This window comes from Pseudophryne corroboree, chromosome 7, assembly GCF_028390025.1.
Source record: "Pseudophryne corroboree isolate aPseCor3 chromosome 7, aPseCor3.hap2, whole genome shotgun sequence".
Lineage (NCBI taxonomy): Eukaryota > Metazoa > Chordata > Amphibia > Anura > Myobatrachidae > Pseudophryne > Pseudophryne corroboree.
This window is the reverse complement of record NC_086450.1, coordinates 289472851-289489499: the sequence shown is the minus strand read 5'-3', so window position 1 is coordinate 289489499 and position 16649 is coordinate 289472851. Positions and strand designations below refer to the sequence as shown.

General features: G+C 41.5%; 1 protein-coding gene across 1 annotated transcript; it reads right to left on the bottom strand.

The window, feature by feature from the left end:
* Positions 1 to 280: 280 nt before the first annotated feature.
* On the bottom strand, positions 281 to 1430 carry LOC134943597 (hemoglobin subunit alpha-5-like). The gene is made up of 3 exons (XM_063932353.1): positions 1336 to 1430; positions 927 to 1131; positions 281 to 409 (listed from the first exon to the last, which is right to left on the bottom strand). The coding sequence occupies exons 1-3, from the start codon at positions 1428 to 1430 to the stop codon at positions 281 to 283; spliced, it is 429 nt and encodes a 142-aa protein (XP_063788423.1).
* Between the last annotated feature and the right edge of the window lie 15219 nt (positions 1431 to 16649).

Genomic DNA, 16649 nt, shown 5'->3' with positions numbered 1-16649 from the left:
TAGTTTTAAGACAAGCTTGGGAGTAGACAGGACTATAATAATTTTAAAACACAACTTGTGTGCCATATGTATGAGCATCACATCCCAGCAATGCATGACTTTGTGTCTTCAGATTGTACTTATTATGCAGTCCGGGCAAGTATACACAGTTACAGTAAAAAGAAAATATACGAAAAACAAAAAGTATACTTTTTAAATTCTATATTTTATTACTCTTCTAGCAGGGTTGGACATTTCTTAAATCACATCGTACAAGAGACAGAAGCTACAAGCATTGGGATTATCTGTATTTGGAGGTAAGAACAGCGGACACAGCAGCGATGAACTTGTCCCAGGCAGCATGGGCGGTTGCATCAAAGTCAGCCGGGAAGTGAGCAGCCAGAACAACCAGGATGGAGTGAGAGAGCAGCTGCAAGACACATTTATGTCAGTCACTATCACATGAGAATTTATTTCAAATATCATCCTGCAATAAATTGATAAATAATAATATATCTAAGTGCTATGAAATCTTTTCAGAAATTTTGCTTTCTGTGTTAATAAAATTACTATTACATACAGCAAATTAAAAACACAGAATTTTTGAAATACTGGTGATTGCATCAAAGTCAGCCAGAAAGTGTGATGCCAGAACAACCATAATGGAGTGAGAGAGCAGCTGTAATACGCATTTATGTCAGATATATATATATATATATATATATATATATATATATATGCACACATATACATATATACATGAATGTGGCACTGTAATGATGCTTAAACAATATCATGGTCAATTTTTTCTGTACTTTACACTTAAAGTATTAATAATGTTTTTATATGCAATTTAAATAGTAATATTAGACTAGATTAAACACAGTTGCTTAACTTAGTCTGCAAAGTATTGCAAATTCAAAACATTTATTAATAATGTGTCTCACCTGGAAGTTTCCTGGGTCCACTCTCAGGTTGTATGCATGCAGGTCGCTCAGCTTGGACAGGGCTCCATCTAAGTTGTCCAGATGGCTAGCGGCATCTCCAAGGGCAGAGAGGACCTTACCCCCATGGGACTGGAGATCAGCAGATCCGTGGCTCAGATCAAAGTGGCTGAAATAAGTCTTGGTCTGAGGGAAGCTCAGAAACAGCCTAAAATCAAAAGTCAACATTTAGTAAAGAATTGAAGAATCTAATAACTCTGTCAGTAATTAAGAGAGTTGACTGTTTTCAATTTTCTATATTTAGTATATATATCTCATGTACAGAATTAAAATTAATGAATATTGAATACATACTTTATTGTTCTAAATAATAATAATAATAATAATCTATTACTGCAGGTTGTCATGTTACCTTTCCAAAGCTTCAGCACCGAGAGCGTTCACATTTCCGGAGGCTTTGCCCCAAATGGACACAAGTGCAGCCTTCTCAGCAGCGGAGAAAGTCATCTTTGTGGTGAGTGGTCACTGAGCCTGAGATGGAGACCTGAAAAGTGTGACCTGTTTCTGGGGTCACTCACGTTATATAGAGGAAGGGTCGGCATTCCTGGCACTGTGCAACCCCTATTGGTCAGTTCTGAGTTACACCCAAACACGACTTCTGTGATTATCTCTCCTGGGAAAAGTGCTGGCTATGTACAATTATTCTGAAGATCAGCTACATGAGACTGCATGTCAGGATGTAACACAGAGTATAAGCACATGTTCTATGGAGATTGTAGCTTAGGAAGCCAATACATTTGATAACATAATAAACCTTTCCATTAGTTGTAGCACCAAGCATTGCTTCCTATGATCTCTGTAATTTGTTGTTGGTGTACTCAACACATACAAATAAAGATAAATCAGAATTATAACGCAGGATCAATTATATAATTGTATATTATTTTGTAAATTAGAAGATCAAATAGTTTTTATATAATATCATAAACATATCATTAGTTGTGAAGACAATTGTTGCTCCCATGATATGTGTTGAACCTTGGTGTGTTCAACAAACAAACAGAAATAACACAAACAAGTATAATTTAGTATTCAGTATTCTTATATACAGATGGAGTCACGATCATCTTGGCTTCTCTGCTGCGCCTAGGCACACCATGGTTTATAAGCATAAGCCTTTCATCTATTGTTCTCAGCTGCAATACAATAAGAGAGAACAATACAGCAAGGGATTAAGGGGGTCATTCCGAGTTGATCGCTCGCAAGCAGTTTTTAGCAGCCGTGAAAACGCTATGCCGCCGCCCACTGGGAGTGTATTTTAGCTTAGCAGAAGTGCGAACGGTTGTATCGCACAGCGGCTACAATTTTTTTCTGTGTAGTTTCAGAGTAGCTCAAAACCTACTCAGCGCTTGCGATCACTTCAGACTATTCCGTTTCGGATTTGACGTCACCAACCCACCCAGCGCTCGCCCAGCCACACCTGCATTTTTCCTGGCACGCCTGCGTTTTTCTGCACACTCCCTGAAAACGGTCAGTTGCCACCCAGAAACGCCCACTTTATGTCAATCACTCTGCGGCAAGAAGTGCGAATGAAATGTATCGCTAGACTCTGTGCAAAACTACATCATTTGTGGTGCCCGTACGTTGCGCGTGCGCATTGTGCCGCATACACATGTGCAGAACGGCCATTTTTTAGCCTGATCGCTGCGCTGCGAACAAATGCAGCTAGCGATCAACTCGGAATGACCCCCTAAATCATTACAGCATAGGATTAAGTTCGACTGCCCTGGCTCAATTAATCCTATTAAAGGCCAAGATAAAGATGGCTCTATCTGTATATGGTCCACTATATTTCTGCATACATAAAATGAATGAACATTTATGCAGATGAAAGATACCAGATAAGTCTAACACAAAAATGTCATATAAACAAATTTTCTTGGCGTAACAGGATTGGTAGTTGTGTTTGGGGTGCTGAGCTTGACTGAGGGTTCTATTTACTAAGGCTTGGATGGGGATAAAGTCGCTGGAGATAAAGTCCCAGCCAATCGGCTCCTAACTGTCATTTTTCAAACTCAGCCTGTGTCATGGCAGTTAGGAGCCGATTGGCTGGTACTTTATCTCCAGCGACTTTATATCCATCCAAGGCTTAGTAAATAGACCCCTGAGCTCTGTGGAAATCAGAGAGAAATAAAATCAGCACTGAGCAGATCAAAGAAATACAATATCTGTTGTGTTATCGTCATCTCAAAAGAGAAACTCCAGTGGAAAGGGATTGAAAAAATGCTTTATTACCAGAATAAAACATTCCTTTAATATCTAAGATTTTTAAATATTTGATATTTTTATATAATTTGTATCTATGGCCCTCATTCCGAGTTGTTCGCTCGCTATCTGCTTTTAGCAGCATTGCACACGCTAGGCGGCCGCCCTCTGGGTGTGTATCTTAGCTTAGCAGAATAGCGAACGAAAGATTAGCAGAATTGCTACTAAATAATTCTTTGCAGTTTCTGAGTAGCTCCAGGCCTACTCCTAGATTGCGATCAGCTCAGTCCGTTTAGTTCCTGGTTTGACGTCACAAACACGAACTGCGTTCGGCCAGCCACTCCCCCGTTTCTCCAGACACTCCCGCGTTTTTCCCTGACACGCCCGGAAAACTCTCAGTTACCACCCAGAAACGCTCCTTTCCTGTCAATCACTCACCGATCAGCAGTGCGACTGAAAAGCGCCGCAGGATCCACAGCAAATCTACTAAGTTTTTAGTTAAATAACTAAGTGCATGCGCCCTGCGCATGCGCATTTTGCAACAAATCGCAGCACAGCGAAAATCGGCAACGAGTGAACAACTCGGAATGACCACCTATGTTTAATAATTTTCTTTTCTTCATTTAAAAAAAAAAAAAAAGTGGACCAGAAAATAATTGCACTGACGATCCGCTAGCTGTATAGCTCATCTGCAAAGACAGACCTAGCGAAATAAATTTGTCAGCCCTCACCACTCCGGCACCACACCTTTGGGGCAGCTGAGTATCTCTCAGCCCCAGTATTGTGTCCAAGACCATGCGCGGGATGTAATGCCACCCAAGTTCGTCCGACATGCGGGATTCCGGACGAGCTCTGCTATTTTTTTTAAAAGGTGCAATCACTTACAAGGCATGCGCAGAAGTGCCTTTTTTTTGCCTGATCTCTGCACAGCGAACGAAAGCAGTTAGCGATCAACTCGGAATGACCCCCAATAATCAGCAATAAAAAAGCATTACTATACACCTTGCCTGACTCCTTAATCCCAGTCTGTTTACTCCCCAAGTGCTCTTCAGTGTATGATAAATGTACACATACTGTAGGGCTGGTTCTGAGTTGGCAGCAAAGCTAAAAAGTAACTGCACATGTGTTAGATGTAAAACTGTGCAGAAAGATTTAGAAATGGGAGGGGGTGGTCAAGTTCCAACATAAATTACTGTATAAAAATAAAGCTGTCCGGCATTTGAGGTTACATGCAAAAGCAGCAAGTATTTACCTTGAATGCAAAATCAAAAAAGTATATGTACTCCTTCCATTGCAACCTGGTTTATCCAAGTACACAGTTACTTGCTTATTTTGGCTTTGCTCCCAACTCAGAATCACCCCCATACCTAATTGATATGCTGAATATAGGTTCAGCTCACTAAATAGCTGCTTAGCTACTTCCATGATATGTAGGTAACAAACCCATATTAACTATGTGACATGAGTGGAATTGTAAGAGCTATTGCTGTAAATTATTCTTATAAGATATGGCGGTCAGTAATTCTACATTTACATTGACATACATGGGTTACAACCATTTAATTTCAGATTCCAAGATAGGAGGTGTGGTCAGGGGCGTTGTCAAAACCACAGTAGGGTTACAACCAATTTACTTGTTAGGCTATTTTTTAATCCACTCTGATAAAGAGAGAAATATGGATTTGTGGCATCAGATATACAGATGTACCTCGTACTTATCCATATAGCAAACATGTTTCCTTAAAATACACCTGAAAAAGTGTTTAGCATTACATTTATATCAAAACATGGTTGTATTACAAACATCCTGGGTGGAAGGCAGAATAGATATTCCAGATGTGAGTTGTTATAAAGGATTGGATCCATAAACAAGACAATGTGAAATGATCTCTGGGACAATTCTTACCAATACTAATTTATCTTACTTTCTCCATCTATATAAACAGCACATTTTTGATAACCCATTGCTCATTATGAGTCAATTCAGAGTTGTACTTTAATGCAATTGCGATTTTCTAGGCTACGGAACTGCTAATGTTAGTAAGTGAAACTGCCGCCCAGAGACGAACAGAGCGGCCCACTGGATCGATCGCAAACCCGTTCGTAACTGCGTACACATTCACAGCTTATGCACAACAACGGGAACATCAAATGCTCGAGTAGGTGTATGGCTACGCAAACTGGCCACGGCAGTAGCGACACAGAAGCTGTGTTTCTCTGGGTACATGGACGTCAGATACACATCCCGAAAATGGCCAGGACACGCCTGCGTTTTTTCCACCACTCCCCATTACCACCCCAAAACGGTCACTTCCTGACAGTCACTCTGCAAAGGAATCCTCACTGTGAATGGAATGCAAAGACACCTTACACATACTCAGTGCGATCATAGTGCATGCACAGTCTGCCAATAATCGCTCAATTCGAAAACATAGGCATAGCGGTCAACTCTGAATGAGGCCCTACAGTATGTCCATTTTAATTGGCATAAAATACCAAGGCCAATATTCACTAATATTCGTGTTTGTGTCGGATTGTGTAGTGTTTAAACTCGTCTTGTATCGGGTGCATTTTCATGCAACTTTTTGAAACTATATACGCCAAGTTACGAAGCAGTCGACTTTATGCTTTTCGTGTTTTCCGATGTAGATGACAGTTGTTGTTTTTTGGCCCATTTGCGGCCGTCATTGTTGTTTGCGTACGTGTTTTTGTTTTTTTTGGTGTTTTTTTTCTAAGTTAAACGCGGCAGGGTTATTTTTTTCCCGCAGTCGCATTTTCACTTTTAGTTTCGTTTTTCCTCCCCGTTCGTGATTGGTTGTGTTTCAGATGGTAGGAGTGTCTGTGCGCAACCATATAAATACGCCCCAAACCGTCCGCACCTCGTGGGTTTAGTTAGTGGTGAGGAGGGAGGTTGTGCTGTGGAGGTTGGTGAGTAGTTGGTTTGGTGAGGAGTTTTTTGGGCGATTTCTGAGTGTAGTATTGTGTTTGAAAGTAGTCTTGTCATTCTTGTAGTCTTGTTTTTTGTGGATTTGTCTCATTTTTGGTCCAAGTTTTTTTTTTATAGTCCCTTGTCACTGTGTGTGTGTGTGTGTGTGTGTGTGTGTGTGTGTGTGTGTGTGTGTGTGTGTGTGTGTGTGTGTGTGTGTGTGTGTGATTTGTGCAGTGGTAGTTGCGGAGTGTGTTGTTTGTCTTTTTATTTTTTTGTGTTAAATGTTTAGACACACAATTATGTGTGACTCACAGGTGGGTGAGGTGGAGGGTGTGAGTGAGGGGGAGGAGGTCGGTCAGGTGGAGGAGGTGAGTGTGAGTGAGGTTAGTGAGGTGGAGGAGGTGGGTGAGGTTGCTGCAGCAGCCTCAAGTGACAGTGATAGTGACAGTCAGAGTGCTCCGTAGCCACGCACCAATACTAAGACTGGGCGGAATGTCAAGTTTACTTATGCAGAAAATGTGGCATTGGTGCGGGAGCTGATGAAGTATCAGCAGCAGCTATTTGGCCCTGAGTCTGCCAAGGTGCCAACACGGAAGAAGACGGTGTTGTGTGCGAAAGTTGTTGCTGCTGTCAATAGTGAGGAGGTGGTCAAGCGGACGGAGGACACGTGCCGCAAACGGTACTATGACATAAAGCGACGTGTCAAGTCCAAAATGGCCAAGGAGGCGAAGCCCTATATTGCAAGATATCTGGAGTATGAGGAGCTCATGCGGAGTGTAAGTAGTCTCTGCAACCCATGTCCAGGATTCAGATAGGCCCAGGAAGAATGGTGAGCATGTGTATTTGCATTAACATTCTATGTTGTTGTTTTTTATTTAATTCTAATGTGTGTCATGTGACGTTGCATATTACTCCCATCTTCAAGTGTGTGTCAGCAAATACCTTGTTTTTGGTAATGTTTTATACAAAAGCCAATGTAACATCTTACTTTATTGTATGTCATGTTTTTTTTCCCACTATATTTTCCATGTGTAGTTTGGACTTGGTGTGTCATAGAATTGTCCTGCAATAATGTATTCCTTTTGCACATTTTGAAAGTTTACATTTTGACTAGTGATGAGCGGGTTCGGTTCTTCGGAAACCGAACCCCCCCCCCACCCCCCCCGAACTTCACCCATTTTACACGGGTCCGAGGCATACTCGGATTCTCCCATATGGCTCGGTTAATCCGAGCGCGCCCGAACGTCATCATCCCGCTGTCGGATTCTCGCGAGATTCGGATTCTATATAAGAAGCCGCGCGTCGCCGCCATTTTTACTCGTGCATTGGAAATGTTAGGGAGAGGACGTGGCTGGCGTCCTCTCCGTTTGTGCTTATTGCTTAATTGTGGGGACTGGGGAGCAGCTGTATTATATAGGAGGAGTACAGTGCAGAGTTTTGCTGATCAGTGACCACCAGTTTTATCCATTGTCTGCCTGAAAAACGCTCCATATCTGTGCTCAGTGTGCTGCATATATCTGTGCTCACACTGCTTTATTGTGGGGACTGGGGACCAGCAGTATTATATAGGAGGAGTACAGTGCAGAGTTTTGCTGACCAGTGACCACCAGGATACGTTGTCTGCCTGAAAAACGCTCCATATCTGTGCTCAGTGTGCTGCATATATCTGTGCTCACACTGCTTTATTGTGTGTACTGGGGACCACCAGTATATTATATAGGAGGAGTACAGTGCAGAGTTTTGCTGACCAGTGACCACCAGTATATATAGCAGTACGGTACGGAAGGCCACTGCTCTACCTACCTCTGTGTCGTCAAGTATACTATCCATCTAGATTCTATACCTGTGGTGCATTTTAGTTTTGCAGTTTGCTGACAGTGACCACCAGTATATATAGCAGTACGGTACGGAAGCTACTGCTCTACCTACCTCTGTGTCGTCAAGTATACTATCCATCTAGATTCTATACCTGTGGTGCATTTTAGTTTTGCAGTTTGCTGACACAGTGACCACCAGTATATATAGCAGTATGGTACGGAAGGCCACTGCTCTACCTACCTCTGTGTCATCAAGTATACTATCCATCTACATTCTATACCTGTGGTGCATTTTAGTTTTGCAGTTTGCTGACAGTGACCACCAGTATATATAGCAGTACGGTACGGAAGGCCACTGCTCTACCTACCTCTGTGTCATCAAGTATACTATCCATCTAGATTCTATACCTGTGGTGCATTTTAGTTTTGCAGTTTGCTGACAGTGACCACCAGTATATATAGCAGTACGGTACGGAAGGCCACTGCTCTACCTACCTCTGTGTCGTCAAGTATACTATCCATCTAGATTCTATACCTATGGTGCATTTTAGTTTTGCAGTTTGCTGACAGTGACCACCAGCATATATAGCAGTACGGTACGGAAGGCCACTGCTCTACCTACATGTGTCGTCAAGTATACTATCCATCTAGATTCTATACCTGTGGTGCATTTTAGTTTTGCAGTTTGCTGACAGTGACCACCAGTATATATAGCAGTACGGTACGGAAGGCCACTGCTCTACCTACCTCTGTGCCGTCAAGAATACTATCCATCCATACCTGTGGTGCATTTCAGTTGTGCGCAGTATATATAGTAGTAGGCCATTGCTATTGATACTGGCATATAATTCCACACATTAAAAAATGGAGAACAAAAATGTGGAGGTAAAAATAGGGAGAGATCAAGATCCACTTCCACCTCGTGCTGAAGCTGCTGCCACTAGTCATGGCCGAGACGATGAAATGCCATCAACGTCGCCTGCCAAGGCCGATGCCCAATGTCATAGTAGAGAGCATGTAAAATCCAAAAAACAAAAGTTCAGTTAAATGACCCAAAAATCAAAATTAAAAGCGTCTGATGAGAAGCGTAAACTTGCCAATATGCCATTTACGACACGGAGTGGCAAGGAACGGCTGAGGCCTTGGCCTATGTTCATGGCTAGTGGTTCAGATTCACATGAGGATGGAAGCACTCATCCTCTCGCTAGAAAACTGCAGTGCCACTCCTAGATGGGCCAGGTGTTTGTGTCGGCCACTTGGGTCGCTTAGCTTAGTCACACAGCTACCTCATTGCACCTCTTTTTTTCTTTGCATCATGTGCTGTTTGGGGACTATTTTTTAAATCTGCCATCCTGTCTGACACTGCAGTGCCACTCCTAGATGGGCCAGGTGTTTGTGTCGGCCACTTGTGTCGCTTAGCTTAGTCACACAGCGACCTTGGTGCGTCTCTTTTTTTCTTTGCATCATGTGCTGTTTGGGGACTATTTTTTTGAAGTGCCATCCTGTCTGACACTGCAGTGCCACTCCTAGATGGGCCAGGTGTTTGTGTCGGCCACTTGTGTCGCTTAGCTTAGTCACACAGCGACCTTGGTGCGTCTCTTTTTTTCTTTGCATCATGTGCTGTTTGGGGACTATTTTTTTGAAGTGCCATCCTGTCTGACACTGCAGTGCCACTCCTAGATGGGCCAGGTGTTTGTGTCGGCCACTTGTGTCGCTTAGCTTAGTCACACAGCGACCTTGGTGCGTCTCTTTTTTTCTTTGCATCATGTGCTGTTTGGGGACTATTTTTTTGAAGTGCCATCCTGTCTGACACTGCAGTGCCACTCCTAGATGGGCCAGGTGTTTGTGTCGGCCACTTGTGTCGCTTAGCTTAGTCACACAGCGACCTTGGTGCGTCTCTTTTTTTCTTTGCATCATGTGCTGTTTGGGGACTATTTTTTTGAAGTGCCATCCTATCTGACACTGCAGTGCCACTCCTAGATGGGCCAGGTGTTTGTGTCGGCCACTTGTGTCGCTTAGCTTAGTCACACAGCGACCTTGGGGGGTAATTCCAAGTTGATCGCAGCAGGACATTTTTTAGCAATTGGGCAAAACCATGTGCACTGCAGGAGGGGGGGGCAGATATAACATGTGCAGAGAGAGTTAGATTTGGGTGGGTTATTTTGTTTCTGTGCAGGGTAAACACTGGCTGCTTTATTTTTACACTGCAATTTAGATTGCAGATTGAACTCATCACACCCAAATCTAACTCTCTCTGCAAATGTTATATCTGCCTCCCCTGCAGTGCACATGGTTTTGCCCAATTGCTAACAAAGTTCCTGCTGCGATCAACTCAGAATTACCCCCTTGATGCGCATCATGTGCTGTTTGGGGACTATTTTTTTGAAGTGCCATCCTGCCTGACACTGCAGTGCCACTCCTAGATGGGCCAGGTGTTTGTGTCGGCCACTAGGGTCGCTTAGCTTAGTCACACAGCTACCTCATTGCGCCTCTTTTTTTCTTTGCATCATGTGCTGTTTGGGGACTATTTTTTTGAAGTGCCATCCTGTCTGACACTGCAGTGCCACTCCTAGATGGGCCAGGTGTTTGTGTCGGCCACTTGTGTCGCTTAGCTTAGCCATCCAGCGACCTCGGTGCAAATTTTAGGACTAAAAATAATATTGTGAGGTGTTCAGAATAGACTGAAAATGAGTGTAAATTATGGTTATTGAGGTTAATAATACTATGGGATCAAAATGACCCTCAAATTCTATGATTTAAGCTGTTTTTGAGGGTTTTTTGTAAAAAACACCCGAATCCAAAACACACCCGAATCCGATAAAAAAATTTCAGGGAGGTTTTGGCAAAACGCGTCCGAATCCAAAACACGCCCGCGGAACCGAATCCAAAACCAAAACACAAAACCCGAAAAATTTCAGGTGCACTTCTCTAATTTTGACTAGGTTTCAGATTTATGTTATCCATGTGCAATGTTGTTAAAACTGTGGTTGTCATGTTAGAGGCTGGAGTAGTGGAAAGTGGTTTTAAAACCACTTACATGTGTAATGTCCTTATTACTGAATGTTTTCTTTTTTGACAAAAAAACACTATTTGTTTATTGAGTTTGAGGCTGTATTTGTACCCAGACACACAGAGCCGGCCTTCGGCATAGGCAAACTAGGCAAATACCTAGGGCATTTGGTATGCTTAGGGGCATCAGCAGCTTCTGCTGATTAAAATGATATGCGGCATGCCTATATTCTGTGTGTGACTGTGGCTGTATCTGCATACGAAATGCTACGTTGCAGTGTATTCCTGGAAATCACTGTAATGTAGCATTTCGTATGCAGGTACAGCCACAGTCGCACACAGAATATAGGCATGCTGCATATTATTTTAATCAGCAGAAGCTACTTGTGCATCCTAGACACATAGTAATGCAAATAAGATGCATTATCAGAAACAAAAGGCGCCAGATGTTAGCAGAGCTGCCAGATGACTCATGCCAGACATCTCCTGCAGAACTAGTGGCGGTGCTAGGGGGCACCAGCCAAAATCTTGCCTAGGGCATCATATTGGTTAGGGCCGGCTCTGCAGACACAATACTGTTTTATTTATTTTTTATTTTTTGGTGTTGTATTTTTGGTTGCCTCATATAGTGGTAATGTGTGTATGGAGTGCCACATCACAGAGCAATTTCTATATTGCATATGTAATATTTGACCTTTGATTACCAAATGAAGATGTGTGTGCTTTTGGTTGTTATTGACTGTATTTTGACTTGTGTCCTATGTCTGTGTCCTGTACATGTTTTCCTGTGTTGCACTTTCCATAGTGCATATGGCTATTGGACAATCTTTATTGTTTTATGTAGTGGTTTCTTGGTTTACGGTCCTTATGTTTTTAAAAAATGCAAAACACGCTCTTTTTATTTAATGAATGTTTATAAGCATAATGGGTGGATGTATCCACAATAGCATGATTACATGATTTCTTATTTTGGTTTTACAGTGTTGGAAAAAGCAGTACTGGTTGTCCGACAGTAACTCCCATTACATTTGATGATGTTGACGCGGCGGAAGCAGGTAAAGTGTCCATTGTAGTATAGGGTATGTTTGTAAAGGAATGGCCATAACAACATTTCACTTTCAATACTAGGTCCATCAAAAGAAGTCTGGAGCAGCAGAAGTTGGACTTCAGTAACACAACAGGCAAAAAAAAAATGGGGCAGCAGAGAAAGCAAGGTCTGATGTCCAGGGCCAACCACAGCAGGCTACCCCGCCACAAAGATTATCGACAGTATGTTCGGGCCCCACACTCCAAATTTTGGACACACCTCCAAGACGTGAACCACACTCCCCTCAGCTTGATTGTGAGTATCAAACTGTAAAAAAAATTTAAAAAATATATTAATCAAACTTTTACTTAAACGCATTAAGTCCAAACACATCAAAATATGATATATTTACCGAAGTCAGTAAAAGATGAAATGGAATCCGAGCAAAATGGCCTTGTCCACATCCTGTAAATATATGTATGTCCACTTCAGCCATACAGTAGCACATTGTGTGTAAGATGCTGCAACAGATACTCATGTTTATTTTGTGAAAATAGTACGGTAATTTTACAATGTAACACATGTGTGTTTGAACTAACATGGCCAAATACATATGAAAACATTACTATGTTTGTTTAAATACAAATATAAGGTAACACATTATGGATTTCAAAGTGTTTTTATGGTGGAGTATGTGTGATCTACAAGAAAACTAATGTGTTTGCTTTCACAATTAAGTAACCAGACCCATTTGCCACAAACAGGCATATGTATGTATTTAAGTTATGAGTGATGATGTTGCTATGCAGGATATCTGGAAGCAACAGTCAATGACATGTGTTCCATGTGTAGTGATTTGTTAGAATTGATCAAACATATGGCTAGCTAATGTTTTTTTTTTTAATTTCTGCTTCTAGTCCTGGTAACAGCATCCCTCCGTAACATCAGCAAACAAGCAGCAGTTCTGGTACGACTACTCCAAATATCACGCCAATGTCATCACCACCAAGACGCTCCACCAGAGCACGCCAACATGACAGTGGTAAAGGCAAAGGGCAGGACAAGCAGCCAACCAAAATCAATTAACATTGAAAACTCAAATTTTTTATTTCAGAGAAGTAAATAAAAATACTTAGTAAGTGTATGTTTGTTAAAAAAAGATATAACACTTAGCTCCTTGACAATTTGAACAACATCATTAATTAGAAGTGGTACAAACAGCAACAGGAAATTCGTATGCACATTTATTCTGTACCATTTTTGCAATTTTTTGGAGGAGGGAAATGTTTGTGATACACATAGATGTTAGCAGGAAGTAACCAGACCACTTGATTTTTTTCTAATGATTACTCTTTCTAGATTCCAATCAATCTCAGATCCTGCACACACAATAATTGGCAGCCAGCAAGAATGTCTTTAGCAGGAAGTAACCAGACCACTTGATTTTTTTCTAATGATTACTCTTTCTAGATTCCAATCAATCTCAGATCCTGCACACACAATAATTGGCAGCCAGGCATAATCATCCATGACTAACGCAACTTACAATGTGAATTAAAACTGGTTTACATTTCTTCTGTAGACGACTTTACAAGAAAAACACAATAGAGTTGTGTAAAAGTGTCCTAATATGTTTGTGTACATTTATAATTTTTCATAACCAAAATGAATGACATTATTGTTGTGGCATGTTTGTGTGCGTAAAAAATGAGTAATCATATTTAAAAACCTGAGGCACAACCCACAAAATAAAAAAGATTTTAACTTTTAACACTAATGTGTGTAATAATGGATATATGTTGAAAAATGTGTATTGACTTTTAAAAGTCCAAATTTACTCCAGCAAACATAAGGCAATAAATTATTTTGGATGAGAAAAGTTTGTGTCCCTTTTATAGGCATGATAAGTCAGGTGTGAATGATTTGTAAGTGTCAGCACATGTAAACACGGCTGAAAAAAGCAGGTCTATTTTTTTGCAGATTTTTTTAACGAATCGCATAAAAATACGACCGCATTTGACCACCCAGAGACTAACACCCAAATACGAATGAATAGTGAATTCCCGTATTGTATGAAATAACAGCCGCGTTTGACCGATGGTCTATTCATTCGTATTTCTGAACTTTGCTAATCAAACCATTACGAATAGTCCAAACACTGCCGAGATTGGTGCTTAGTGAATTCCCGGATTAGGACTTAGAAAAAAAAACACAAATCGGACAAACTCGAATTCTTAGTAAATTTTGGCTCAAGTGTCACGTCTGTGGTTGCTTGTGAACTCGAGTTAGATATTGGCGCAGGCTCAGTAGAGGGCACTTTATGCAGGAAGCTAGCTGGGTGTGGATAACTCTTGTGCATGAGGTGATCAAGGCACTAGGAGATGGCAGACAGGCTACTGATACAGTGGAATGAATGGATTGACTCTGGGAAGGCCTAAATGAAATGTGTACGAGGAAGTTCTGAAGAGAACTGACTGGAATTGAGACCGATAAAGTAAAAACTGAAATAGACTTTGAGCAGGCCGGACTGGAACAGGTGGGAACAGGAGTCAGATTTGCACTGGACTTGTATAACTTGCACTGACCGGACTGGAACCGGTGGAATTTTTGGCTATCTTCGATTTTGAATATGCAATATGGACTATGCGATATTGACTGTGTGCTTGCAATATCGGCTATGTGCGATTTTGACTAAGTGCCAATTTAGCTATCTAACCTTGTGATACCGACCCTGCATGACCGCACATCAGGATCGCATCGGTATCGCAAGGTGGCTAACACCTTGCGATTTGCATTAACTTTCCTTGTGATTTTGACTATAGAGCCAAAATCACAAGGCAATATCGCACCAAATGTACACACCTTTAGATCACTTACTGCTCTGAATACTAAAACATGGTACCTACATAATCTGCACCATCTTGTCCACTTATCATTCATCTGCTGCCCACAGCCACTAAGAAAGTTAGTGATTAGTATACTCACTCTCTCAGGATTGGGAAAGGGAGAGTCCCCTGCTTGGTGCAGCAGCAATGGACTGTCTGGAGTATTCCTGGACAGATGATAAGCCTACTCTGCTGTAAATGGCACGTTTTAGTTGTGTGTAATAATTGCTAAACTACTACCAGATGAATGTTTGCTATCATAACTATGGTAACACTAAATATTTATGCTGACTACTTTAGAGAAGGCTACATCGATATAGTAATTGCCATCAGTGAGTGGCAGTAATACAGCACAGCTGATCTATAAAAATGGTGAAAATCCCAAATGCCTGTATAACTTATTATTATTATTATTATTATTATTATTATCATCATCATCCTTTATGTATATGGTGCCACAAGGGTTCCGCAGTGCCCAATTACAGAGTACATAAACAAATAATCAAACAGGAAAACAGCAATTTACAGTTGATGACAGTATAGGACAAGTACAGGGTAAATAAACATAGTTACATCAGCAGATGACACTGGAATAAGTATCAGGTGGCAGAAGACTGCTGGATTTGGTGCAGTTGAAGATTATTAAAGTAAGAAAAAGGATAAGCACATGAGGGAAGAGGGCCCTGCTCGTGAGAGCTTACATTCGAAAGGGGAAGGGTAGACAGACAGGGGTGACACAGATGGGGTACATAGAGAGTGTGGAACAGAGGGTTAGGATGAGATTTGGCTGGATTTGGTGAAGAAGTGGGTCTTGAGAGCCTGTCTGAAGTTTTGGAGAGAGGTGGAGAGTCTGCGGGGGAAAGGTAGGGAATTCCAGAGAAGTGGTGCAGCACGTTAAAAATCTTGGAGGTAGGAGTGGGAGGAAGTAATCCGTAGGCAGGAGAGTCGGCGTGCATTAGCAGAGCGAAGTGGACGGGTGGGAGTGTAAAGAGATGTAGATGGGAGAGGAGTGGGTGAGGGCTTTGTAAGTGAGTGTGAGAAGCTTGAAATGGATTCTGAAAGGGAAGGGGAGCCAGTGAAGGTCTTGTATGAGAGGAGAGGTGGACGTAGTGCGTTTGGTGAGGAAAATGAGCCGGCAGCAGCATTGAGGATAGATTGGAGTGGAGAGAGGTATTTGTCAGGAATGCCAGTCAGGAGGAAATTACAGTAGTCCAGTTTGTGAGAGGTGCTGAATAACAAAGGCTTACTGCCGGTAATATCAGTGCTCTAACTGCAAGTAAGATTCATTAGTTGCCACCAGTTTTTCACAGTACCTGTCCTGTTATCATTGTAAAATATTGACATCAGCGTAAATGCATTTAAAAATGCGGTATTATTTTACTGTTTTACTTTTATTGTCAAAGTTTAAAAAAAATATTTTGTAAAATGTTTTTATTATTTTTAACTATTTTAACAGATTATTATCATGCTTTTTATTTTTGAAACAAATCAAATTGAAAGTATAAGTATGGGTTTCAGTTCCAATACACATGCACTATACGGCACACCTGTAAAGATGGAAATGTTGGCAAGTTGGCCAAGAATGTCTAACAGAAAATATCTGGTGATGTGTACAGCTAATCGCTTGATCACCACCAGATATTTTATAATGCCCCAGATATAGCCAATTCTGGGCCTGATCCTCCGACTTTGTGTAAATCAGACATGTCAATCTCGCGCCCAACGGGCCGCATGCGCCCCACAATGCATACTTCTGCGGCCCAAGTTTCCTATTTAAAAAACAATGGAATGTGG

Excerpts from the sequence above, each read along its gene's own strand:
- LOC134943597 (XM_063932353.1), bottom strand. The coding sequence starts at position 1,430 with ATGACTTTCTCCGCTGCTGAGAAGGCTGCACTTGTGTCCATTTGGGGC. Across the intron at positions 1,132-1,335 it reads GGTGCTGAAGCTTTGGAAAG|GCTGTTTCTGAGCTTCCCTC; the intron begins GTAACATGACAA and ends TTTTGATTTTAG. Across the intron at positions 410-926 it reads TGGACCCAGGAAACTTCCAG|CTGCTCTCTCACTCCATCCT; the intron begins GTGAGACACATT and ends TGTGTCTTGCAG.